Source organism: Acinonyx jubatus, chromosome A2, assembly GCF_027475565.1.
Source record: "Acinonyx jubatus isolate Ajub_Pintada_27869175 chromosome A2, VMU_Ajub_asm_v1.0, whole genome shotgun sequence".
Lineage (NCBI taxonomy): Eukaryota > Metazoa > Chordata > Mammalia > Carnivora > Felidae > Acinonyx > Acinonyx jubatus.
The window spans coordinates 88891319-88916584 of NC_069383.1; the positions used below are offsets into that span (position 1 = coordinate 88891319).

Consider the following 25266-nt stretch of genomic DNA (forward strand, 5'->3'; position numbering starts at 1 on the left):
GCCGTCTCCTCGCTGTCAACAGGGCGCCTGCTCATGAGTGAGCCCTAACCCTCCCTGTGACCAGTTGCTGTGGTCAGGACGAACAAGCGGAGGCCCAGAGAAGTGAGGTCGCTTGCCCAAAGTCACACAGCCTTCTGGCAGCAGGGCCAAGATGTCAGTTAAGCTCCAACCGCAAGGCCTGTGTTTTTCCTTCTCTACCAACAATCTCCTCCACTGGCAACCAGACACAGGGATGAGATTCAAAGGTGGCTTCTTCACCTACTTTCCTGTCTCTTTATCTCTGTCTGTCTTCAGATAAAAAGCTTGAATAGAAATCACGTCAGCAGAGCTAGATTTTTAACGTGGTTTCACTACCCAGGCTTCTCTCCAGCTCTCTACCCCAATCCAGGGAAGAGCCTTCCTCAAAGGAGATTTAAAGGTGTCATGAAACCTTAACTCCAAAATTCAACCCCTAAAGCAACTCACACATTCCCTGCTTGCTTGGATCCCCATTCCACGAAGCTTGTGCCGCGGCTATATCTGGGCACATGTGTGTCTCTCCCCTGTGAGTGGGAAATTTCTTTAAACGCCATGTTTTTTTCAAAGGGGGAGGGAATGCTGTGCCTTTGAAGATCTCAGGAAAGCCACATAACTGCTCCCCAGAAAACGTGTGCACGCACAAAACATGCCCTCCAAGAGTCTTCACGCAATTGGACGGCTTCACAAGCCAAGTGTCCCTACTCTGTGTCCCTCCTGTGCCCTGGCACAGAGCTCTGTACCCGAGGTGCCAAATAATTTTATTTATTTATTTACCCCTCTGCCACCATCCCTGGTCAGAAAGAATGTAGCTACTCACTTTCCCTGTTTCTCCCTCCTGAGGTCTTGTACCGTCTTCTCTTGTCCTCCGTGAAGCTCTACCACCATCTTGTTCTAGGCCCTGAGCCTTCGAGCCTGCTCTCTGGCCTCATGCCACCCCCACCCCCCACCCCCACCCCCAGAGGCCTGCCTGCTCTGGTCTGAGTGTTTGTGTCCCCTTAAATGCACATGTTGGAATCCTAATGCCCAACGTGATGGTGTCAGGAGGTGGGGCCTAAGAGAGCAGGTCTGGTCATGAGGGAGGAGCCCTCATGAATGGGATTAGGGCTCTTATAAAAATGACCCCTCCCCCCCCAGAGCTCCCTCACCCCCAGCCACATGGGGACACAATGAGAGGTCTGTGACCCGGAAGAGCCTGGCCACGCTGGTGCCGTGCCCTCAGACTTCTGGCCTCCAGAACAGTGAGAAACGCGTGTTTGTTGTTTACAAGCCTGGCAGTCTGTAATATTTCATTACAGAACCCAAATGCACCCAGACACTGCCCTGGATGTCTCCTTTCTCTGACACTTTGCCGGCTCTGTGCAGCGGGGACCTTACAGCTCTTCTCTCTCACAGATGAAGCTCTGTGGACCCTGCCCCCATAACTGCCCAAGGTGGCCTTGATTTCTGGCAGAGGGACGTCCAGCGCCAGGGGCCCTGATACAGGTAGTTCAGCCCTCCACACCAGCCTCTGCCCAGCAAGCACTTCCCCTCACCCAGGAAGCAAAAGCACCCTCACCCAGGCCAGCAAAAGCTGGCCTCTCAGCTTTCCAGGCGCAGGAGGGCACCTCTAGGTAGTAAAACATCTTTGTGCAAATTAGGAAAAGGTGCCCCCACTGAGCAGATGCAGCCCAGGGGGTGCTCAGCCCCTCCGACCCCTTGGCTGGCGTGCCTCGAACGGCATCTTCTCGCTCATGTGTCCCCGGCAGCTTTGACAGAGAGATGCACCTGCGCTGAGTGACCTCGGAAGGGCTGAGGAGTCATCCCAGGTAAACTGACTTCTCCATCTGACTCCATCTAACACCCAGGGCCATAGCAGCAACGATTCACAATGGACGAAAGGGGCAAACAGCCCAAGTGTCCATCAATGGAAAAGTGGACAAACAAAATGAGGTAGATTTTATTCATTCATCAAAAGGAAGGAGATTCTGATACATACCACAATATGGATGAACTTTGAGAACATTATAGTACAGAAAATAAGCCAGTCACAAAAGGATAAATACTGTATGAGTCCACTTTCCTAGATTAAGAAAATTCAGAGAGTAGAGGTTACCAGGGCTAAGGGGAGGGAAGAATGGGGAGTTATTGTTCAATGGGTGTAGAGTTTCTGTCTGGGGTGATGGAAAACTTCTGGAGATGGCTAGTGGTAATAGTTACACAACACTGTCCACTGAATTGAACCCTTTAAAATGGTTAAAATAGTATGGGGCACCTGGGTGACTCAGTTGGTTAAACACCAGACTCTTTGTTTTGGCTCAGATCATGATCTTGTGGTTCATGAGTTTGAACCCTGTGTGGGGCTCTGTGCTGACCATGCGGAACCTGCTTGGGATTCTCTCTCTCTACTTGCCCCTCCCTCGCTTGCTCTCTATCTCTCTCAAAATAAATAAAAATAAAATTAAAAAAATGGTTAAAATAGTAAATATAATGTATATCTTTAAAAACTTAACAGTTAAATGTGCTCTATACTGTGGCTTAAAAAAAAAAAGGAAATAGCACACCTTCCTTTCCCTCACTTTGAAAAGAAATGAGGATTTATTATACTTCCCCAAAGAGCTTGACACATCCAGAACATTACCTCAATATCTAATTCCCAGGTGCTCACATCTCCATAGGAACCCAACCCCTTTGGACATGGGACAGTTTGAGACCCCACTGGATGAGAGGTGCCACATAGATGTAAACATCCCCTTCCCCCTGCCTACCCCCTCCACCCACAGACCCCATCCCCACAGGCAGCTGGTTTTTTCAGTAAGGCCTCGGCAGCCAGGCCCGTTCTGGGTAGGCATGAACCGCCATCCTGTTATAAATCCTTCCCCACAAAGCACTGGAGACTGGTCCCCTCGCTGTGCCAAGAAGTCTTTCTCTGACCATCTGTAATCCATTCAAAGGCAACTGGCAGGAAATGGCAGCAAGGAAAACCCCTGCTCCATGCAACTGGTGGGACCACCTCTCCTCTCACTCCTGGCCGGCAACAGGAAGTCGGCCCTTCTCGGGACACAGAACATCTGTGGGAGTTCTGGAAGCTGCTGGGCGTCTGTCAGGGGCTAAATGGGCTCGAGACAGATGCTCACAAAATTTGGTAAGGAACGCATGCTGTATTGAGTTTTTAAATTAGCTCTGAAGAAAACTCATTTGAAAAACCAAAACAAACCCAGACCCTAAGAGGAAAAAAAAATTATATGAAAACTAACCTCAAAAATGCTTTCTTCTGATTTCTATGGACAATTAGACCACAATTTCAAGTAGTTCAAATCCTCTTGCTGTGGCTCCCCCTCCAATCTGGTATTGTCAGCTGCTTCTTCCTATTAGTGACAGTTTCCTTTTTTGGCACTAAAAGCGGAGGCCCTCAAAGCGTTGCAGTGGTGAGCTGAATCCAGCCTGTATAGGCGTGCTAGAGCTCATTATTAAATTTTCAGGAATATGGTGAGCCAATTATTAACTTGTTAAAAATTATATGATAACAGCTTACAACTAAATGTGTTATAGATCTTAAAAAGAATACTCAAAATTTATCAGTTCTTATTTATCTTGCTACATTTTGCTATTCTCTAGGCTTTCAGCACAAGTTGACTACTTTTTTTAGAATGGGCCAGGTAGTAAATATTTTAGGTTTTCAGCATCTGTCTCAGCCACTCCATTTTGTCACTAAAAGGCAAACATAACCAGAACAATATGTAATTTAATGAATGTGGCTGTGTTCCAATAAAACTTTATTTATAAAAAACAGTGGCAGGCTAGATCTCAACGATGGGCCATAGGTTGCTAACTGCTGTTCTTAAAGTTGTTTACATCTACTGTATCTGTGTGGTGGAAATCCTACGTAAAAGCGTTATGATGCACATCTCTTCCCAACTCAGAGTTCAGCAATAGCTTGAAATGTTGGGAATTTACAGCATGGAAATTATCAAATGCTATCAAATCAGGGCTTGATTCATTATTATTATTATTATTATTATTATTATTATTATTATTATTTTGGTTATCTAAATTTAAGAAAGTGATGGAGAAAATATTAGTAATGCAGATTGAAAAGTCTACTGTGTCTATAGCTGTGTTGTGCATAGCACAAAAAATGAGGACATATTTTCTCAGTACTTGAAAACTATTATCCAATTCAGCAAGGAAGTCACTCTCGTCACCAACAATCAAGTGAAGTTCCAACATACGTCTTTGTTCTTTCACTTTCATCTTACCTACTGACTTACACAAAAATACCAACCAACACTTATGTCGGAGGTACACTTGTTTGTCAATTTCAATCTCAGGTTGGCCAGGGATCCAAGAGTTTGGCAAAAATCAACAAAAGCATTCTGTGAGAATCAACTGACTGTGAAATTTATAATAAAGAGTGCCAAATTGTTTACTATTTGTAAGTTGTATGGTAAACAGCCTCTCATCAGCAAAATGTATAATAAACATATATGTCTACATGCAAATTTCTTTACAGAGTAAGTTGTAAAACATTTACTAGAACAACACTGATTATGATAGGAAAGAACTTACAGGTTAATTGGGCAGCAGGACCTAAAGGTGTGTGAGTGTGTGTGTGTGTGTGTGTGTGTGTGTGTGTGTGTGTGTTTATGAGAGAACAACCCTCCCCCAGTACACTGAATGGAAAAAGCAAAACATGACCAAACTAAAAAGGACCCTATTTCCTGAAAATTCTACATCATAAAAAACTGAACTGTGTTGGGTATGGAGTAGGTGTACAACTGGAATAGATTATGAACTGTTTCTCCGTAATATTAATGGCAGACTCAGGGCTCTCCATAACTCCTTTCCCTAAAAGTGACTTTTTGGGGAACTCATAATCCTGACCAGGGCTTTACTTGTGCTGTTCTGTCCCTGTAGAGTGCTCCAATGTCTACATCCTATCCGTGATGAAGCATTCATTCATTCATTCATTCACTCATCCTTCAAACATTAACTTGACTCCTATTACACACCCTTCACAGTACTCCAGATAGAATCACAAACCAAACAGCCCCTGCAGGTCAAAGGTTGTGCAGACAGCAGACTGGAATCTTCCTTCCTTGAGTTCCTGGGCACTCAGGCCACATTTCACACTCACTCTCTAGGTGGTGTTTCCAGCCCACTGCATAGCAAGGTCCAGAGTTCCTGGAAGGCAGGTACCAAGGCTTTCCCACTGTTACATCCTGCACAGAGCTCAACCCAGTGCCAACTGGGCACCTGGTCACTTTCTAGTGAATCAGTGATAGAGGATGCACTGCTCTAGCTTCATAACCTACAGACTGTCATTCTCCTGAATTATAATTTAACTTTAGCAGTTTGCCGGACCCAGGTTAAATTCTGGGCTCTAGCTGAAAGGTGGGAGAAGGATTCTTTTTTTTTTTTTTTAAGTTTTTATGTTTTTATTTTGAGAGAGACAGAGACAGTGTGAGTAGGGAGGGGCAGAGAGAGGGAGAGAGAATCCCAAGTAGGCACCACACCGCCAGTGCAGAGCCTGACATGGGGCTCGAACTCATGAACCATGAGACCATGACCTGAGCTGAAATCAAGAGTCGGACGCTTAACCTATTGAGCCACCCAGAAGCCCCGGGAGAAGGATTATTTTAAGTGTAATTATCTCCTTCCTCAAATCAAAGAAGAGGGTCACTTTGAGTGTGTGGGATAATGTTACTCAACGTTTTAAAACTCATGCTCTACCAACCAAGATGTGGTCACACTCTACATTTGATGTAAAGCTCGCTATATCTAGAATTTCCTGTCGATGATAGGTTTTCACACTACACATGCATCCTATTGAAATGCTGGTGCGCCCAGGCTTGTTCTTGTTCCTGCTTAGCTTAGATCATAGGTGCTCAACTCCTTACTCTGAAAATCGGTAATGAGAGGGGAAAACTTGGCCTTTTTAGGAGGAGTTCAAAATTTCATCTTTGCTGATAAGTAACAAACAGGCCTTCTTTACAAAAAAAAATGTCAGCCAATAAATGTAGATCCAAATGAGAGAATTTGAAAATGATCATTCTACAACAAGGAAGCAAGTGACTCAGGTAAGGATTATCAATGGATGCCAAGCCAATTCCAAGAAATTTCTTACTGGGGAACTGGGCATTCACTTGGTACCAAAGCACCACCTACAGAATGACATGCCAATTGAAGAAGGAAAACAGCTTTGCAATGCAGAGAGGTGGGCACCCCCTTACCAAGTGACCAATACCTAATAATGGGGTGCCCTGACATTGTGTCCCTGGGAGATGCTTAATGAAGTACTCAGAATCACCTGGGATGTATTCTTGCCAAAATGTTGAGCTAAATCTGAGACTTCAGCTCTAACTTCCATGATGAGGGAAAAATAAGGCACAGAGAAACAAGATAAATGACCCCGTGGAAGGGTTCTGGCAGAATGTGAAACATTTTAAGTGGCAACGTTTTATAGATGTATAAACAAAAATATATACCTATAAACATACATACGGGCGTACACACACACATTTGGGGAGGGCGCTGTTCTAGATTAAAACTGATGAAAGAGACATAACAACCGAATATAATGCATGAACCTTGATAGAATCTGGCTGTATACATTTAAAAAAAAAGCAGCTAAAAGTAGTTATAAACCTTTTTGGGAGGACAATAGTGCAGGTATGCATATGAACTGGAGATTGGGTGCCATTAGGGGATTACCATTAGTTTTCTGAATGTGACACCGGTATTATGATCATGTAGGAGAATGCCTTCACTTTTAGGAGGTACACACTGCAGTATCGATGGGTAAAGTGTCATGCTGTCTGTGACATACTTCCAGATGGTTCAGCAAAAACACACATACATATTTACAATAACATGAGGCTCTGAGAATGTGAGTGAGTAGCCCAAGGTTACACAATCAAGGTATGTCAACATGATAAATATTTTGAGGGGAAGTGTCACAGTGTCTACAACTCATTTTCAAATTGTACAGAAATACATATCTTTATAAGAAAGCACGATAAAACGTGCAATAATTTTTAACTCTGCGTGGTGTTCATACGCATGACCATAGTACTATTATGTTAGCTTTTTTTTTTAAGTTTATTTATTTTATTTTAAAAGAGAAAGGGTATGAGCAGGGGAGGAGCAGAGAGACAGGGAGAGAGAGAATCCCAAGCAGGCCCTGGGCTGTCAGTGTGGAGCCTGATCCAGGGGCTCGAACCCACTAGCCCATGAGATCATGACCCGAGCCAAAACCAAGTCGGATGCTTGACTGCTGAGCCACCCAGACGCCCCTCAACTTTTTTATACATGTGAAAATTTGACTATTAATATAAGATGGAGGGGTAAAAAAGAAAGAAGGGTGCAGGTTAGGGTTACATCAAATCTGAACTGAGACACAGAGGTGTCTGTGACTTTGGGCCACAATTCTAGCACTTTTCCATCTGAATTTTCACTGTTGGTGGAGGGACCCACAGGGGACCCTGAGGCTGCAGCACCCCAAGCTGGGCTGAGCTAAGCTGACCTTTCTGCATTGTCGCTCCAAATATCCACTGGAACAGAAACTTCAGGAGGCCAGCCAATTCTTAGAATCGTAATGACTTTAAAATATCAGGTGAAAATCAAAGAAACTCATAAGTCATCTCCAGACTACTTTTAAAAGTGCAAACCTAGGTGGAGCGTCATTTAAAGGATATAGGGCTTCAGTTTTATAAGATGACAAGCGCTCTGGACAGTGGTTGTACCATGTGAATGTACTTAACACCATCCTTAAAAATGGTTCAGATGATTCAATTTTATGTTATTTGTATTTAACTGCAGTTTAAAAAAAATGAAAAAGAAAGGGGGTATCTGGGTGGCTCATTGGTTAAGTGCCCGACTCTTACTTCCTGCTCAGGTCATGAACTCATGGCCTTGTGGGGTTGAGCCCCATATCAGGCTCTGCGCTGGCAGTGTGGAGCCTGCTTGGAATTCTCTCTCCCTCTCTCTGCCCCTCCCCACTCGTGCTGTCTCTGTCTTTCCCAAAATAAATCAATAAAAACTTAAAAAAAAAATGAAAATACAGGTACATCAAGACACATCCCTGTAAAACAAACTGGATGCATAGCCAAAACACAGCACTCTATTGGTTGAAAATATCTGAGGGAAAAAAAGGGAAGGTCTCCCCCCGCCTCATCTGGCAACAATGGAATGCTCTAGTAGACAATGGAATGGCCATGAAGTGAAAGACTTTGAGGCCAAAGTACATGGTGAGTACAGCCAGTGGAGGTCTGGGCTGAGCAGCCTGAGAGGCTGGGGAAGGCTTCCTCAGAGAGAGAATGTGGCCTGGGCTGTGCACAATGAGAAGCATTCACATGAGGGGAAGGATCTAGAAGTGGAGGACCCCACAGTCAGAGACTGGGACTAGGAAGGAGCATGGCTTGTCTAAGGCTGTGAGGGGCAAGCTCCCTGTGGCATTTGGAGGGGTGAGGCACAGAGGGCCTGGAATACTGCATTAGCTATAGTTGCCGGAGAAATGATGAAAGGTTTTCACTTGAGGAACAACCTGATAAAATGAGACTTTTCAGGAGATTAATTTTGAAGTGGTATGCAGGAGGATGGAGTCAGGGAGACCAATTAAGCAGCTATTATAAAAAATCTAGGTAAGCTATGAGGCAGGCTAGCCTAGGATGGGGGCAGGGAGAGTGGAAAGAAATGGAGAGGTGTAGAGAATCACTCTTCAGACGAGAGAGGGAAGGGAGGAGGAAGGGAAGGGGGCTTTTCTGAAGACAATGGAGAAGGGAAGATACAAAGAAGGTCTGTGCTTGCCTAGGGGAGTCTTGGGGTGCAGTGAGGACACCTGTGGGAGGCCGTCCAGTGTGGCACACTAGAGGAGTGAGCTGGGCACTCTGTGGAGAAGAGGCCAGGACTGGAGGCAGGCACGCCAGAGTCGCCACACAGAGGGAACCTCTGTGGTGTGAGTAGGGAGCGGGGTTAGGCTGACCCTGAAGGGAGCAGACAGGACACAGAGCCGGCAGAAGATGCATTAAAATGGGCGTCACCAAAACTTTGGCAAAGAAAGTATATTTCCAAAATGCTCTAGGGTAGTCTACTATTTAATGAAATCTCCAATAATTCCATTTGGAAAGAAAATAGCTCCCTAGTCTATTTAAGGCTGGGTTACTATTTATTGGGTTTACATAAAACTGAAGGTATCTCTATTTTCAATTGTCTTCTGCCATTAAGTATTTGGCCTGAGCCTCTGAAGGTGGCAGGACTCATCTGAATGAGTCCTGAAGAGAACATGGCTGTTCTCTCAGTCTTGCCCTGCTTCTCAAAAGATGGTGAGGAAGGCCCCAATGGTCAAGGTCAAGAACAAAGTGGAAGGGAACAGAAGCCTGGGGTCTAGGGATGTGGCTAATGGGGCCATCACTGGTGAGTAGGCCAAATGGAGTCAACCTCACCCAAATGTGACCAGTTTTACTTTCTGGTGTTTCTCTTTCTTCCAGCCAGTCTGGGCAGGTTCTGTCACGTGAGGAAGGTGCTTCATCCCACGAGCTCTCGGCCCCTGCCAGAGGGATCAAACCACTGGCTGGCAGACCAAGGGGTCTGGGGCCTGTCAAAGGTCACCTGAAACCCCACACTATGAGGTGACTGAGCAGGAGAGGGGACAGCACTGAAAAAGAAACACATATCAAGAGTTCTTCCGGTCTCTGAAACCACTGACAGAGAGAGAGAGAGAGAGAGTGTGTGAGAGAGAGAGAGACAGAGACAAAGACAGAGAGAGGCAGAAACAACAGGTCGTCTAGGACGAGCCAGGTCATCACGTCTAAAAGGCTAACTGCTGTGGTTAATGAAGAGTAGGTGAAATCCAAAGTCATGGAACCAAACATGATCACATGGCCCTGGCCTCATGTGGGAGACGCATTCTGTGCCTTTCTCAGCTGCTCCAGTCCCTTCAGAGCCAGTGACAACTAGGGTTTCAGTGTGGCTAAGGAAGCAAAGGTCTTTCACACCCACTTAGCAGGCACATCACCCATCAAAAGGACACCTCTAAGGTGACAGGTACTAAAAAGCTATCTCTGTTCCATCATGCAAAGGAGTGCACCCTTCATGAAAACACTCACAACAGAGAAACCAAAAAGCAGCCTAGAAGATGTTCAAAAGGGGGGAAAAAAGAGAGAAATCACCACGGTAGATAGATGGCCCTGGGGTTGCCTGGCAACCATCTTTGCTAACACCTTCTCCCAAAAGAGAACAGTTTGAGTCAGCTCCTGAGATTTCCCTGAGGCCAGGGCTCCGACCACAGAGGCCCTAAAGCTGGGGCCCTGGGATAGGAAAGCAGTTCACTACAGGGGAGCCCTGGGGCCCTTTCGGCTTACCCACTTACCCACATGAGGGGGAAGGAAACGGGAACCATTCTGCTTAAAGGGACATGTTCTCCCTAGCAGGGCTGGTCCTAGGGTGAGAAGTGCCTCCTTAAATGTGTGTCCTGGGTGCCTGCCTGCCTCTTAGTCCTAACCTAGCTCCTGGGGCGATATTGTGGCCCAATGCTTAAGAATGTGATCTCCAGAATAAGCCTGTCTCTGGGTTCAAATCCCAGTTCTATGACTTCCCAGCTGTATCACCTTGGGTAAATCACTTACCCTCTCTGAGCCTGTTTCCAGTCTTTAAAATGGGGTTGATACTGGTAATTGCCTCATAGGGTCGTCATGAGGATTACGTGAAAAAATGCACATTGAGCTCTGTGCCTGGCCCCTGGTCAATGCCCAATAAATGTCAGCTAGGATGGTTATTTTTAAAGACACATAAGCAGCTTCCTAGAACCCCTTAAACCAGACTGATGGAGTCAGAATCTCTGGGAGTGGTCTTGGTGGTTTTGTTTTTAAAGAGCTCCTCAACAGATTCTCAAGGTGGACAAGATTGAGAACCACTTTTCATACCTAATAAACAGTGGTTCAGAAAGTTTGAGAAACAGCAAAGCCACCTGGGGAGCCTGTTTAAAATGCTGGGGCACCTGGGCAGCTCAGCCGATCGAGCGTCCGACTTTGGCTCAGGCCATGATCTCACAGTACGTAGGTTTTAGCACTGCATTGGGCTCTGTGCTGACAGCTCAGAGCCTGGAGCCTGCTTTGGATTCTGTGTCTTCCTCTCTCTCTCTCTCTCTGCCTTTCCCCTGCTTATACTCTGTCTCTCTCTCTCTCTCTCTCTCTCTCAAAAATGAATAAACGTTAAAAAAAATTTTTAATGCATTTCTTTGCTCTACTCCTAGTCCTTCTGATTCAGTATGACCACAGCCTGGAATGCTAAGGACCTAGAGATTTCAATGCAGGGTCCCCAGAATGACCACACTGATTTACTGAAATGGATTCACTCTCGAAAACTAATAGCACAGGGACATCGGTTCCACTCCTTTTGATTTTGTTCCCGGCGTCCTCAAAGAACCAGGGACGAAGTGTTGACCAAGGGTGCCTACTGAACCCCAGGCACTCTGCTGTAGCAGTAAGGATGCTGCCTGGTGCCTAGAAGTGGCCGCAAAGAAGAGGACCCAAATGCCTGGTCAGAGCAGCAATCATCATAACAAAAGCTTACATTATTAAGTACCTACTGGATGCCAGATAGCACCTCATTTATTTTCTGCAAATGAGAAAACTGAGGTTCAGAGAAGTATCTCACCACCCAGCTAGTAAGCAGCAGAGGCAAGATCTACAAAACGCTCCGTGAAACTCGCCACTCTGCAACACCAGGGCACTTCTGTGCTAACATATACATAACATAAAGTTTGCCACTTTAACCATTTTTTAAGTGTACAGTTCAGAAGCATGAAGTATAATTACACGGTCTTGTAACTGTCACCACCATCCATCTCCAGAACTTACTCATCTTTCCCAATTGGAACTCTGTGCCCATTCAACACTAACTCTCTTGTTCCCCACCTCCCGGCCCCCGGCAACCACCATTCTACCACGTCTCTCTGAACGTAACTACTCTAGGAACCTCATGTAAGTGGAATACACAATATCTGCCCTTTCGTGCCCAACATACTCTTAAAAAGGGCCAGATTCCACCTTGGTCTGATGGGACCAAGCTACGAATGTGTCTCAGCCATCTTTATAATCTGGCTAGTGTCATCAGTTTGGGTGTCCTGTCTCTCCATGCCCACCCCAGGTACCCATGACCTACTGGCATGTTGAAGCAGGGCAGCTCCCCCACTCCGGCCAGAGAATCCCATGTAGCTCCAGAGACTGGATGCGCTGGTAACTGCTTCCATGCTCAAAGAACCTGTCCCTGAGTCACTTTTATCTTCCCCACTACGGTGACCTGGTACCACTTTGTCCTGCTCTAGTGAGTACTTAATTAGCTTCCTTCTTTTTCTTTAAGCACCTGATCCTTTAAAATTGGCAAGTGGCATTGTGTTATGAAACCACAGGTACAAGGATAAAGCATCTACATAAAGACAAAAGCTTTCCTCACAGTGGGATTCCAGCTTTACTTAGAGGCAACTGGGCAAGCCAAGTCTAGCCCCTGAATGGTAAGGATCCTCAGCCTTAGCCCACTTGCAGGAAGGGATTTCCCAGACTGTCATCATTAGTTCAAGTGACTCAGGGTCCCAAGCCAGGTCCGTTTGGCTGAAGTGGCCAATCGGAGTTCTGCCACGGGAGAGAATGAGAGAGAGCCAGCCAGACAGCATCAGCCAGAGAGCACCATCGACACAACATTGCACCAAGAGTTTTAGGACAGAGAGACACGGAAGTCAGTCCTTGACACTGGGTTTCCACAATCTGGAGAAAAGGCCAACCCGCCGGCTGAGCTTCTCCCTCTCCATGATGGCTACATTTGATTACTGCAGTCACATTTGGACTCCCAGTGGTCAGGCCCCACAGACTTGCCCTGTTGAGGTGAGACTGCAGTGGGGACCCCCCGGAGATGGATGTCCCCCTCACCCAGGGCTCTCTTCTCCCTGGTGGAGCCTTGGCTCAAGGCAATCTGTCCATGCAGTGCTGCATCAGCCTGGCGGAGAGGGAGGGGGCAATGCGGTCAGGGAGCAGGGCTCCTCTGACCCTCCACGGGGGTCTGTCTTGGTCTGTGTGGTGCCGGGGGTGCGTCAGCTCACCCCCATGTTCTGGGATTCTCCCAGTGGTGCCTTGTCCACGGATAGTTGTTAGTTGCTCTTGTGAGGAGGAGTGAGGTCAGGAACGACCCATGTCACCATCTTGGTGGCATCGCTCCTATTGCAGTCACTAAATGATCCTGGTTTGCAGTGTAAACGGTGGGCTACATCAGAGCATGGGGTCCCTGGGTAAAAGGGAGTTGACTGGGACAGGGTCTCACTGCGTCTGCCTCTACTGTTTTATGTCATAAATGAAACGGAGTGTCACGAATGGAAGGTTGGCCCAAAGGATATAAACACAACGTCCACAGAACACCATGCAGAAACCGAATCTGCCTCACTTTTCTTTTCTTTTTTTTTTTTTTTCAACGTTTATTTATTTTTGGGACAGAGAGAGACAGAGCATGAACAGGCGAGGGGCAGAGAGAGAGGGAGACACAGATTCGGAAACAGGCTCCAGGCTCTGAGCCATCTGCCCAGAGCCCGACGACGCGGGGCTCGAACTCACGGACCGCGAGATCGTGACCTGGCTGAAGTCGGACGCTTAACCGACTGCGCCACCCAGGCGCCCCTCTGCCTCACTTTTCTAAATCAATTCTGACCAGAGATAGCCAGCCCCTGACAACCACTGGCTGGAGTGAGCATGCCCTTATGGTCCTAAATAATGCCACAGACCACTTGGAGCACAGCTCAGCAGCCCTCAGGAATCATACTTCCTCTGCCCTTCCTATTTTCTAGTCCTTAACACGGAAATCCTGAAACCAGCTGCTTTGCTCTCCATCATGTGCATCCCCATTGCAGACAAATCCCATGGGTAATCAAACTGCACAGAACGCCAGTTGTATTTCCAGCCTGACTTTAAATATAAATGTAAACTGAAATCCTTAATGCTTCATCATGGTGCTTTTGACATCAGGGGCCACCATATAATAAACGCCGTCATTATCAGAATCAGCACCTCAGGGTCTCCTCTACCCACAGTGAGAGAGGGTGGGCCACCCAGAATTAGAACCTGAACTCACTACTGTCACTATTTAGGACAGATTGGAACTGAAGGTTTGAAGGAGTCATCTTGGAAACCTTGGGAGGAGAGCTTCTTGAGGGAGGGATGGGTCTTCTCTCTTTAGACCCTTCTAAGTGTAGCCCAGTGCCGGGGGATAGTCACAGGTCTGTATACGCCTGCTGAGTATTCAGTTTGGTCGACTCACCTGGAATGTAGGCCTAAGACACAGACAGAGGGTAGCAGAGTATTTCTGTGAATACCTCAGTCTATGTTTCTTGTGTTCTTACTTTTCCAGCCTCACCTTACACCAGTAATTCTCCATCAGGGTGATTTTGCCCCAGCCCAGGGGAACTTTGGCAACGTCTAGAGATGTTTTTGGGAGAGGAGCCTCCGGACTCTACTTGTAGAGGCCAGGGATGCTGCTAAATACCCTGCAATGCACAACAGTCCCCACCATGAAGAAGCAGTACCGCAGCTGAGAAACTTTGTTCTTATTCTCTGCTTTGCTAGCTTCAGTCTAGTGCCAGCCTTTTTTCTTTCTAGAACATTCTATACACTCTCACACTTTGGGCCTTCACGCATGTTGCTTCCTTTAACTCCACCCTGGCCAGCCCTGGAAGCACATGGAAACTTCCATTCATCCTCTAGGTTTTAGTGTAAATAAAATTTCCTCGGGGAGGCCTTCACTGAGCCCCTAATGTAAGCTAGGTCCCTCCAACATGGCTTTCAATGGCACCCTGATTTTCCCTATCAGAGCACTCACCACGGTCACCGTGACTTCTCACACTTGCCTTTGCCACTAGGTTGGAAGAGCCATGAGGCAGGGGCTGTGCTTTTCCACTGCCGTAGCCCCAGGCCTTGTCCGGTGCTGGCACACTGTGACAGCACACTTGGTCTCAAATGCACGGCACAGACCAAGCTAAGCAGGACACTCAGAGGCTTAAGTTATGATGCCATCACATGGGCACACCCAAAAGAGAATGCGGTAGCTCTGTATGCACTGATAAGGACCGCTCTGTAAGATGAACGGATATGGCAAGACACCAGGCAGTACCTATAGTATGCTAGCATCTGTGTTGGGTAAGCGAGAAGGAAAAACGTATGCGTATCTACTGGAAGCAACTGGGGACAGGGGGAGGAGGGAGGCTTCCTTTTCACTGCACACCTTCTTGAATTTCGTAACCCACGAACATTATTAAAGAAAACAAGAAGCGTTTAAATGAGTGTGGGTATGTATAAAAGTCTACATCTTCTTGAAACTAAAAAAAAAATTATTCATGTAGAATGATATCTGATGAGAACCCAGCACAGGGAACTGTGCGTAGAAGCTAAATTCACATACAGCATTTCAAAGTGTGCCCACCCTGTCTGACTTCCTGTTTTGGAAGGAGCCAGAGTCCACATGAAGACACAGGCACATGGAAATGCTTGTATGTGTAATGGATACTCATTTTATGAGGCGCCTGGGTGGTTCCCAGTCAGTTAAACGTCTGACTCTTGATTTCGGCTCACAGCCGTGGAATCAAGCCCTGTGTTGGGCTCTGTGCTGGGCGTGGAGCCTGCTTAAGATTCTTTCCCTCTCCCTCTGCCCCTCTCCCCTGCTTGCACGCACTCTTTCTCTCTCTCAAGTAAAAAATAAAAAATAAAAAAATAAAGAGGTACTCATTTTAGAAGCTTTATATTTTCAGAACTAGATGGCTTTGGAAACACGTTCTCTCTGCTTCACGGTCTTGGTCCTGGAACCCCTCTACCCCATCAGTTGGGGGCAACTCCAAAGCTAATTCACTCTCCAAGCCCTTCTTCTCCTTCCCAGCTTTCCTCCCTACCACCTGGAGGCCCCTCTGTCTCTCCTGTCCTTTCATCCCAAATGCTGGGGCTGGGCGAGATGAGAGAGATGATAATGAAATGCCAAAGCCAACAAATTGTTGCTGCTTGTTAGCAAAAGAGGAGGCAGGTAGGCTTAATGGAGAAGGAAGTTGAAATTAATGGCAAAAATGAGGTTTATCTGTGTAATCTGTGGACTTAGTCTCTCCCCATCTCCTATTAGCATAGATACGGAGGTGTCTGTATAATGACAAAGGGGAGCTGTCCGCACTTTCCCATAAATCTTCACCACCTGTCGCTGGGTCCCTGGCTCGGTGTCCAGTAACACTTCACTCTTACCAGGTCACTTGCCATCCTTCCCTCCAATTTGCCACAACGGCAAGACTCCTAAACCTGAACTGAACATGTTCCCATGCTCCCTGCTTCTGCTGTGTTCCCCCCAACTCTGCCAGCATCTCAGGAGAGCAGCAAAGTCTCACCATCATGGCAAGGTCTTACAGGACCCTGAGCACCTTTCACATTGGAAGCGTTCCACAAGTGTACCTCCATCAAAGCAAAACATCTGGGAACATGAAAACACAAATGCCCAAAGTAACAAGCATAGGCTTCCAAAAGGCCCAAACAAGGATCTATTGAGGACTTTCTTGTCTCAGTGACCAGATAAAACAACTTATCGATCATTTTCTAAATTATTGTTTACATCTCACCTGTCCTCAGAACTCTGTAAACACTTCTTAGCCTCAGGCCCAAACCTGCCTAAATATTTTTTCTACCTCTTGGTAAAAACTTATCAAACTACGTATCCACTGTGCACCATTAAATACATGGATGTCACAGAAATCTTTTTTTTTTTTAATCACTAGCTTTATAAAATTATGATAACCTGGTTTACGATGAAAATGAAATTTCTGATACAGTAATCTCTCTTCCATTTGTCACTGGTTAGTTAAAAATCCAAGTTAATCATAATAATAAAGTTTTCTAGACATAGCTTCATTAATACATGATAAGCATAATCATTATAACAGTTAAAAAAAAAGGACAAAGGCAAACAGTAAGCGCTTACTATGTGCTGGGTCCTTTTGTAATATCTCAGTCAATCCTCACAACCCTGTTACTATCTCCATTGTATAGAGTTCGGGGCACTTATGAACCACATGCACCCCGTTCCTTAGTTAGGAATTGACAAGCTTAAAAAAAGTTCAGGTGAGACAATGAGAAAAGAAGACCATCCTTCTCCATCACAGCACTTTTCCCCAATTAGCTGGAAAAAAAGTCTTCAGATAAATCTCCGAAGCTAGAGAGAAGATTATTTTAAAAGGTTAACTAGATGAATAGCCTTCCTTGGAATTTTCTATCCTAGCTGAATTTCACATCTTAGATTAGGCTAATAAGATTCCTGGGACCCCTCCTCTTAAGGAATCTCAGTGCCTCATTGGTCCACACTGATTGAAGCCAACTTACTCTCCCCTCTAGGCAACACACATCCCTGGGTTTTGAATTCAGACCCTCAGTTTTCTCAGAGTCCTCAAGACCACATGGCATTTACAATCTATTCACAGAATATGCTTGTTTATGAAAGACAGTGATGTTTACCACCAGGAGAAGATACAATGAGAAGACAGACCCACTGTGTAGTAGTTTCAGATATTTTTAACGGGAAGGCTTCGTTTTTTGTTGTTGTTTCTTAAAAAACAGCCTGTCTGGCATGCCTCCATTTCAAATAGAAGTACATTCAGTAGGAAAAGTCAGGTTCAGCAGTCTCAAAGGGATCTTGGGCGAATGTTTAATCCCACTCCCTTACTTTATAAGTGAGAGAAGGGGCCCAGGGAAGGGAAGGTCATATATGACCTATGTTCCCGAGGTCATATAGGGGAACTGTAGGAAGATGACCCAAAGCCCTCTCTCGGGCTCCTTTGGCGCTCCGGCTGCCCTCCGCATAACCCCATGCAACCATGTTCAAGCACAGGTCAGCACACCTTCCAAACCCAGGTGTTGATCTGGCAAGGTGGAAAAATGTTTGCCAAATTCCTGTCAACTGTGCTTTTAGCTAACTTTAGATGAAATAACATTAATGTGAAGAATTCCTTACAGAAATTCTGAAGCGTTAACACTTCACACTGATACAGGTGAATGGAAGCCAAAAAAGGTGAAAGAGGAATGAAGAAGGAAGTATATTCCAATAATCAGGTTATTCAAAACCACTGCAAGTCCTTCCTGGGTCTTCTGAAGCTGTGGCCAGACACAAGCAGAAGGCGATACTACGTTTCTTCTTTTGCATTTCCAGGCTAACTCTCCTCCCTGAGCTTAGTCTACAAAACATATCACATGGTGACAATATTCACAGCAGCATTATTCACTACAGCTAAAAGGTGGAAAGGAGCCCAACATCCATCAACAGGTGGCTGGATAAATAAATCCATCAACAGGTGGCTGGATAAATAAAACATGCACACGATGGAATATTATTTAGCCCTAAAAAGGAATGAAATTCCAACACATGCTACGGCGTGGATGAACGATGAAAATGTTATGCTAAGTGAAATGAGAGATAGGGAGGGAGAGATAGAGGGGTGGGAGAGGGAGAGAGAGAGAATCTAAAATAGGCAACTTCATAATAGAGACAGAAGATAGACCAGAGGTTACCAGAGGGCGGAGGGAGAGCTATTGTATAATGGGTACAGGGTATCTGGTTGGGATGATGAAAAATTCAGAAAATATCCAGTGATGATGGTTGTACAACACTGTAAATGTACTTGGTATCCCCAGATTGTACTTTTGGAAGTGGGTTAAAATGGTAAATTTTATGTTAAAATTTTTTACCACAATTTAAAACATCACATTAAAAAGTGGATCATGCCCCTTCATTTCTCAGTTAGAATTCCTACCCTTTCTTTTATTCACTCACGGCCATTAAAGCCCAAACTTCTTTTCAAGACTTGCTTCCTACCAATAGTGTCATGGTCAATGTGTGTGTTTCACACACATGGATAGACACGATCACATCGAAGCCCCTTTGTGTCCTGGAGACCCATCCACAAACACGTGTCCACCTTGAAGCCACCCACGTGGGGACTCCAACAAGAAGGCCCATGGCAAGACTAATGCAACCAGTGTTTCTGGAGATCCCCACAACCAAACATCCCGACAAGGAGTCCCAGCTCGACCCTTAAATTCCTCACCATGGGGGGAACAGGTATTTAGTGCTGTATACTCTCCCTGTAAAGAAAACTATATGCACATACCAGGGAGACCTTCAGGGATTGCTAACCCAAGCCTGCTCCTCCAGGCCCACGAACAAAGAGATTTCAGCCCATACATGGCTATTCGGTGAACTCAGCAATTGCACGTTACACTGAACAGTGGGTGCCCTTAATGCAAACGCATATAATTAGGAGCTAAATCTTTGTACCTTTACAGGACAAAGGCTATAATAACCTGGATGTACCACTTGTGACTTCTGAGGAGAGTAGAGCTTTTCATTTTTCCTCTAAAAAATCTATTTCTCACAAGGCGAAGAGCATCTGAGAGCAAGAGTCTTTTGAAAACAGAAGCAGGGAGGAGGGTGCAGAATATGAGTTTTGTGTGCTATGGTCACAATCTATCACCCAGGCCTGAGAGGTGCCAATGGGTGCCCTACCACGACCTCTGTTCAACTTTAAGGTTTCACAACCTCGTCTTCTTCTGCGAAAACCTTGGCATTGCCAGGGGCCTGAACACCGAGTCCCATAAGCTCTTAAAGATTTCCAGAGTTCATAAAGAAAAACAATCCCTAGTGATACTTTCCATTGTCAACATACATGGGCGTTTAGCGCAAATAAGCTGCCACTTGTAAGAAGTCCACTCGACATCACTCCCTTGCATGTCCTAAGGACACATGGCAAGATCACAATAAGACGTTTAGAGGCAAGCATCTTTTGAATAAGGTTTCGTTCCCAAAGTGCTTAATTAGCAGGAACACTATGCTAAAGAACTGTCCTTGAATATGCATGCATTTTAACCTCCATGCTATTTTTTCTAAAGCACAAATTTTCCTCTCCCTGGATGGTCAGGAGATCACTGGGCACAGAAAACCGACTGTCTTAGGTGTTGATCCACAAAATGAGGTCTGTCTTTCCAAGTAGGTTTTAACTGCCTTACAGGGCGATATCCTGGTTTATGAGGGAGACCATTCTTTGGAGTCTTTCCTCCATTCGTTTTGGATGAGCAATGCTCCCACAGCCTAGTTATGGCTGAACTCCTTCCACACTTCCCACCAACCTCTTCTGCCCCCTCACGCCTTCCTCCCACCCCAATTCCAGCCAACCATGTTTACAAGACACCCAGTTAGTAAATCACAATTCAAATGAACCCATCCATTTGTTCGGCAGAAAGTGGCCTCTGGAGTCGCTCCATGTGAATAGGCCAGAGTTACATATGGCAGGCCCGCAAACGCGAACAGGATATGATTTATTTATGACGACCATGTGTGTTTGATGCCCAGTTCCAGCAGGCTGTGGCTCCCCTCCCCTGCCTCAGTCTGGGATGACCTATCTACTCACTGTGTCCCATTTCAGGTACTGTATTTCCACGCTGGGGACACAGAGATGGGCGACCGGCTGGGGGCTGCACACACAGATGTCCCGAACCCTGCTGGCCACGTAACAATCTGTGACCACACACAAAGTGGGCCAAACATAACTTGCTGCAAAGGTTTGCCGTGTACAATGGTTTCCAGTGGAAAGTGGAGAAGTGGCGGCTGGAACCAATGACCATGTGGGGCTCATTAAATTGTTCTGTATTTACCTATAAGGAAGGCTGGGATGCCGGCGAGGGGAGCCCTGCTCCTCATTTCAGAGATTTCAACACCCCCCCCCCCCGCCCCCCATCATTTGGCAGTGATGCTCCAAAGGTGAATGGCAGATCTGCATCAGAAGGTCCAAACGTGGACCTCAACTAAAGTGCTGTAAACTTCTGCCTTCCACAGTCTCCCCCCTGCCCCCCCCCAGTTGTATTTATACTTTGAAAGAAGTTAACATGAAGCAGTAGTCACCTGGGCGTGCTCGATTTTTGACAAGCCTTAGTCACTCTGTACCCAGCAGAACAATTCACATTATAGTCGAAATCCTGTGAAGATTGTGCCACACATGGTAACACTAAAATGCCAGTAGCTCCACTTACCTTCTTTATTAAGCCTCATAACCTCCCTGCTTTTTCCACCCTCTTTTCCAGCCTCTTCTAAATCTACATCTGCAGATGAAAAAGAAAAGGAAAAAAAAGAGAATGAGGAAAGAAAAAAAAAAGATCAAAAAGGGGGGAAAAAGCCAAAGTCAAGGGGGGCAGGGAGAGTGTTTATTTGCAAACAGATCGATATAAATACTGTACATGAAAATCTTTCAAAAACTGACAATGCAACATTTTCTCCCAAGTCCGGATTGCCATCTACCTGGCCCAGATAGGTACCAAAAAAAAACTATGCAACCAGCAACAGAGTAGCCTTTTAAACAGATACACCGTGGGGCTGTGAAAGCCCACCCCGCGGGCTGCCACGGGGAGCCGGGCACAGACAGACAGACAGACAGCCCTGGCAGCAGGGCCTCTCTCTGTGCATTGATGATCTGTCTCTGTGTGTATTTATTTAGAGAGAGAGGGAGAAGCATGGAGGACACCGGGGGCCACTCTCTCCCTCACACACACACTTTTTCCCAGTGGCTCTAGGTGAATGGAAAGGTTACAGGATAATAAAAGGAGGAGGAGGCGGTGGGGTTCTTACTGTCGGAGCAGTGTAATTTGGCGGCGTCGATCCAGGAGGACCAGGGTTTGCCCAGAAACGCCTCCGGACTGGGCACTTTGCGATCCAGTGTCGCCATTGCTCTTCCTTCTTGTTGCTTTTTCCCTGTTCCTTCGGCAGCAGCAGCCGAGAGACACGGGATTCGAGAACGCTCCGACGTCATCTTCGGAACGTTCCGACATTGAGTGCTCTGAAAGGGGGAGGGAGGGAGGGACGGGAGGAGGGAGCGGAGAGGCGGCGGAGGAGGGGAGAGCGACCGAGGGGGAGGAGCCGGAGCCGGCGCTCGGCGCCCGGGGCCGGCAGGGCTCGGCCGGGCGGTGCGCGGCCGCCAGAGGCAGCAGAGAGGCGCCTGCAGCTCGCCGCGCGCCCGCCCGCCCGCCGCCTGCCGGCCCGCCCGCCGGGGGAGGGGCCGCGCGCCGGGCCAGCGCCGCGTGCCGGGGCCCGAGGCTGCAGCGCGCGCGGGCGCCGAGCTGCTGCGGCGCCGCCGCCGCCGCCGCCGCCACCGCCTGCGCCCGGCGTCCGGAGCCCGGATCGGAGGGGCCGGGGCGAGCGGGGCGGGGGTGCGAGCCGGGAGAGGCAAGACCCGGGGCCGTAGGCGGGGTGGTCTTTCCCGCGGAGTCGCCGCCAGAAGACGGAAAGTTTTTGCATGCAGTCCTTCCAGCGTGTCCTTCCCTCGCCGGCTCCCCGTGGTCCACCGTGAGGCGCCCCCGCGACCGAGAGGGGAGGAGCCGCGCAGGTGTTCCCCCCTGCCCCCCGACGAGCATCCCAAATCCAGGGAGGGGACCCTGGTGACCTCTCCTCCCAGCCACCGCTCCCTTCACCCTTTCTTCTCTGTCTCGGTGGACCTTGGACCGTGGAGGATTCCGGGGATGCCTTTGGGAGCTGACATCAATGGGTAGATGGAAGTGGTTCTAAAAAGCAGGTGAGTTTGGGGCGAGGGCAGTTGCCTACCCATCTCAGTGAGGCTGCGGGACGTGCAAAGCTCAAAACTCAGGGCCGCGGTGCCCCCAGATTCCCTGCGCGATGCGTGTCTCGGGCGCTCGGGGAAACCACTGCGTAGACCTTGCTCCAGGATCAGGATAGCGGGAGAGCACATTCACTTCTCTCGGAAAACGATGCTTCCAGGGCCAAGCCCCTGGAGCAATTTCCAGCGCTCCCCACGGTGGTGGTTCCAGGGTGGCCCGGATTAGCGCCTGCAACCTATGGCCAGGAACCCGACTCCTGGGAGAATTCAGTCCGGGCTTAACTCTGGCCAGCTAGAAAGGAAGCGTTAGATTTCCTCTGGATTTGGGATGTTTGATGCTTTAATTGAGATTTCCCCTTTTCCCCCTAGGGGTAAGGCAACAAAGGCCTTAAAAGGTCTTCTGGTATCTCTCTCTTTCTCTCTTTAAATCCTTTCGTTTACTAGGACTTACCTAAAATAGATGGACACTCCCTCACAATTGACATATTTTTCATTTTCCCCAGTACCCTTTTAGTTCTTACTACTCTGCTTCTGCCTCATGGGGGAGGCACACTTATTGGAAGTTGCTCTGCACAGATGGAGTTCTGCCCTGACTATGCCATCCAGTGCCCCTGCACTTGGCAAACCCAGGGTTAGGATGGGCCATGAAGGAGGAGCTGTGGATTGGTCTCCAGTTGTGATATTTGTATGAATGGGCTTATGTTTTGTCAGATCCAGACAATTTTGATTTTCCTCTGCTGTCTTTGGAAGGGTTTCTACATAGGAACCACTAAATGGCGAAGATGCCAATGAGTGGAGAATTCTCTTTGTAAGGGTTTGTACTATTAACAAATATTTATTAATCATGGACCTAGTATATGCTAGACACTGTGGCATGTCCTTCCAAATATCCATCCATCCATCCATCCATCCATCCATCCACCCATCCACCTTTTCAACAAATATTGCCTGTCATGGACTAGTGTTTTCAACAGGGGAAGACAAATGAGACCTAGCCCAGTGTGGAGATGCAGTCTGGTGGTCTCTGTGGAAGAAGGAAGGTGTGAAACTTATCAGCCACTTGGAAAAAAAACAAGTACAGTGATAGACCCAGGCAGTGAATGGTGTGCCCTCTGAGAGCTGTGCCTGTTCATAGGAGGAACTAAGATCTAGTTCAGAAAACGTGTCACAGAGAAGATAGGATCTGCTGTGCATCTTGGACATTGGGGAGGATTTATCATGGTATAGGTGAAGGCTTGTCTTGCCGAGGGAAGGAGAGCGATGGTCACAGATGTTTCAAGCCGAGCACAAGGTTGGTGGTGTGTTTGGGGTTGAAGGTAGTTTACCTGGGATGGTGGGTTATCGTTGGGGGTTTGGGATTATTGTCAGGCCTGCTCAAACTATGGAAGGCACTGAATGGTGGCCTAAGGAGTTTGGGGTTTTTTTTTGTTTGTTGTTTTGTTTTTTGACAATGGGAAGCCACTGAAGGGGCTTTCTGCAGTGTAAAGGTAAGTAGAAAGTGTGACTTAGAAAGGCCGTGGTGTCCCGGATATATTGGATAGGGAAGCAGGTTAGAAGCAGTGCTACAATATTCATGGTGTGGGGAACTTTGGTGGTCCCATGCAGGTGGAGAAGAGGGCACCTCATTCAAGGGTATGTTGTACGGCTGGATTTGGGGAGGGAGAGAGCACAGAGGCATAAGTAATTAGATCTGGAACATTTTTCCTTTCCCCTACTGCCTTCTGATTTTCCTTCCATTTTTGTATTTATTCCTCTATTCTGCTTGCAAGGGGAAGATGTAGTAGGCAGCCTCTAAGATGACCACAGTGATCCCCACATCCTGGTATCTATGCCCTCATGTGAGCCCCTCCCCTTCCACATGGGCCGGACCTAGTAACTTGCAGCTAAACAAATAGGATATAGCGTGACACTTCCAAGGCTAGGTTACAAAACGACTGTGGCTTCTGTCTTATTCACTCCTGCTGTCACTGGCTGGCCCCAAGGAAGACCACTGCCATCTTGTGAGGTGCCCTAGGGGGAGGCACATGTGGCAAGGAACTGAAGGAGGCCTCTGGCCAACAGTCAGTGAGGAACTGAGGCTCGTGGTCCAACAGCCCATGAGGTACTAAATCCTGTCAATAGCCATGTCGAGTGAGTTTGGGAACACATTTTTCTCTAGTCAAGCCTTGAGATGAGACCACAGCCCTGCCCACGCATGAGAGACCTTGGGGCAGAGGCCCCCAGTCAAGTCTGTGTTCCTGTGTTCCTGTGTTCCTGACTGCCTTAAACTATGAGATAATTGGTGTTTGTTGTTTTAAGTTGTTAAGTTCTGGGGTAACTTGTTACATAGCAATACATAACTCATACACAACGGTTTGGGTATAAAGTGTTTAGTGTTATCCTTGCCAGCTTAGTGGGACTGGTTTACTCTAGTATCTCCTATGCTGAATTTTGTAATTTACCTTTATCTCCGGGTATTCAAGTTTTGGCTATTTCTTTATTTTCATTTTATTTATTTACTTATTTTTAATTTGAGAGAGAGCATGCATGAGCAGGGGAGGGACGGGGGTGGGGGGGTAGGGAGAGAGGGAGAATCTTTAGCAGGCTCCACACTCAGTGCAGAGCCTGATGCAGGGCTCAAT

General features: G+C 47.1%; 1 protein-coding gene across 6 annotated transcripts in view; it reads right to left on the reverse strand.

The window, feature by feature from the left end:
- ATXN7L1 (ataxin 7 like 1) overlaps window positions 1-21881 on the reverse strand; it is a 245975-nt gene extending 224094 nt beyond the window's left edge. For all 6 annotated transcript variants that reach the window (XM_027071688.2, XM_015076173.3, XM_015076172.3 and 3 more), the window contains exons 1-2: window positions 21664-21881; window positions 21072-21140 (exon numbers count right to left, since the gene is read on the reverse strand). In XM_027071688.2, coding sequence (XP_026927489.1) covers window positions 21072-21140; window positions 21664-21844 — 250 coding nt within the window. In that variant the 5' untranslated portion in view covers window positions 21845-21881. The remainder of the gene's footprint in view (window positions 1-21071; window positions 21141-21663) is intronic.
- Window positions 21882-25266: the final 3385 nt, after the last annotated feature.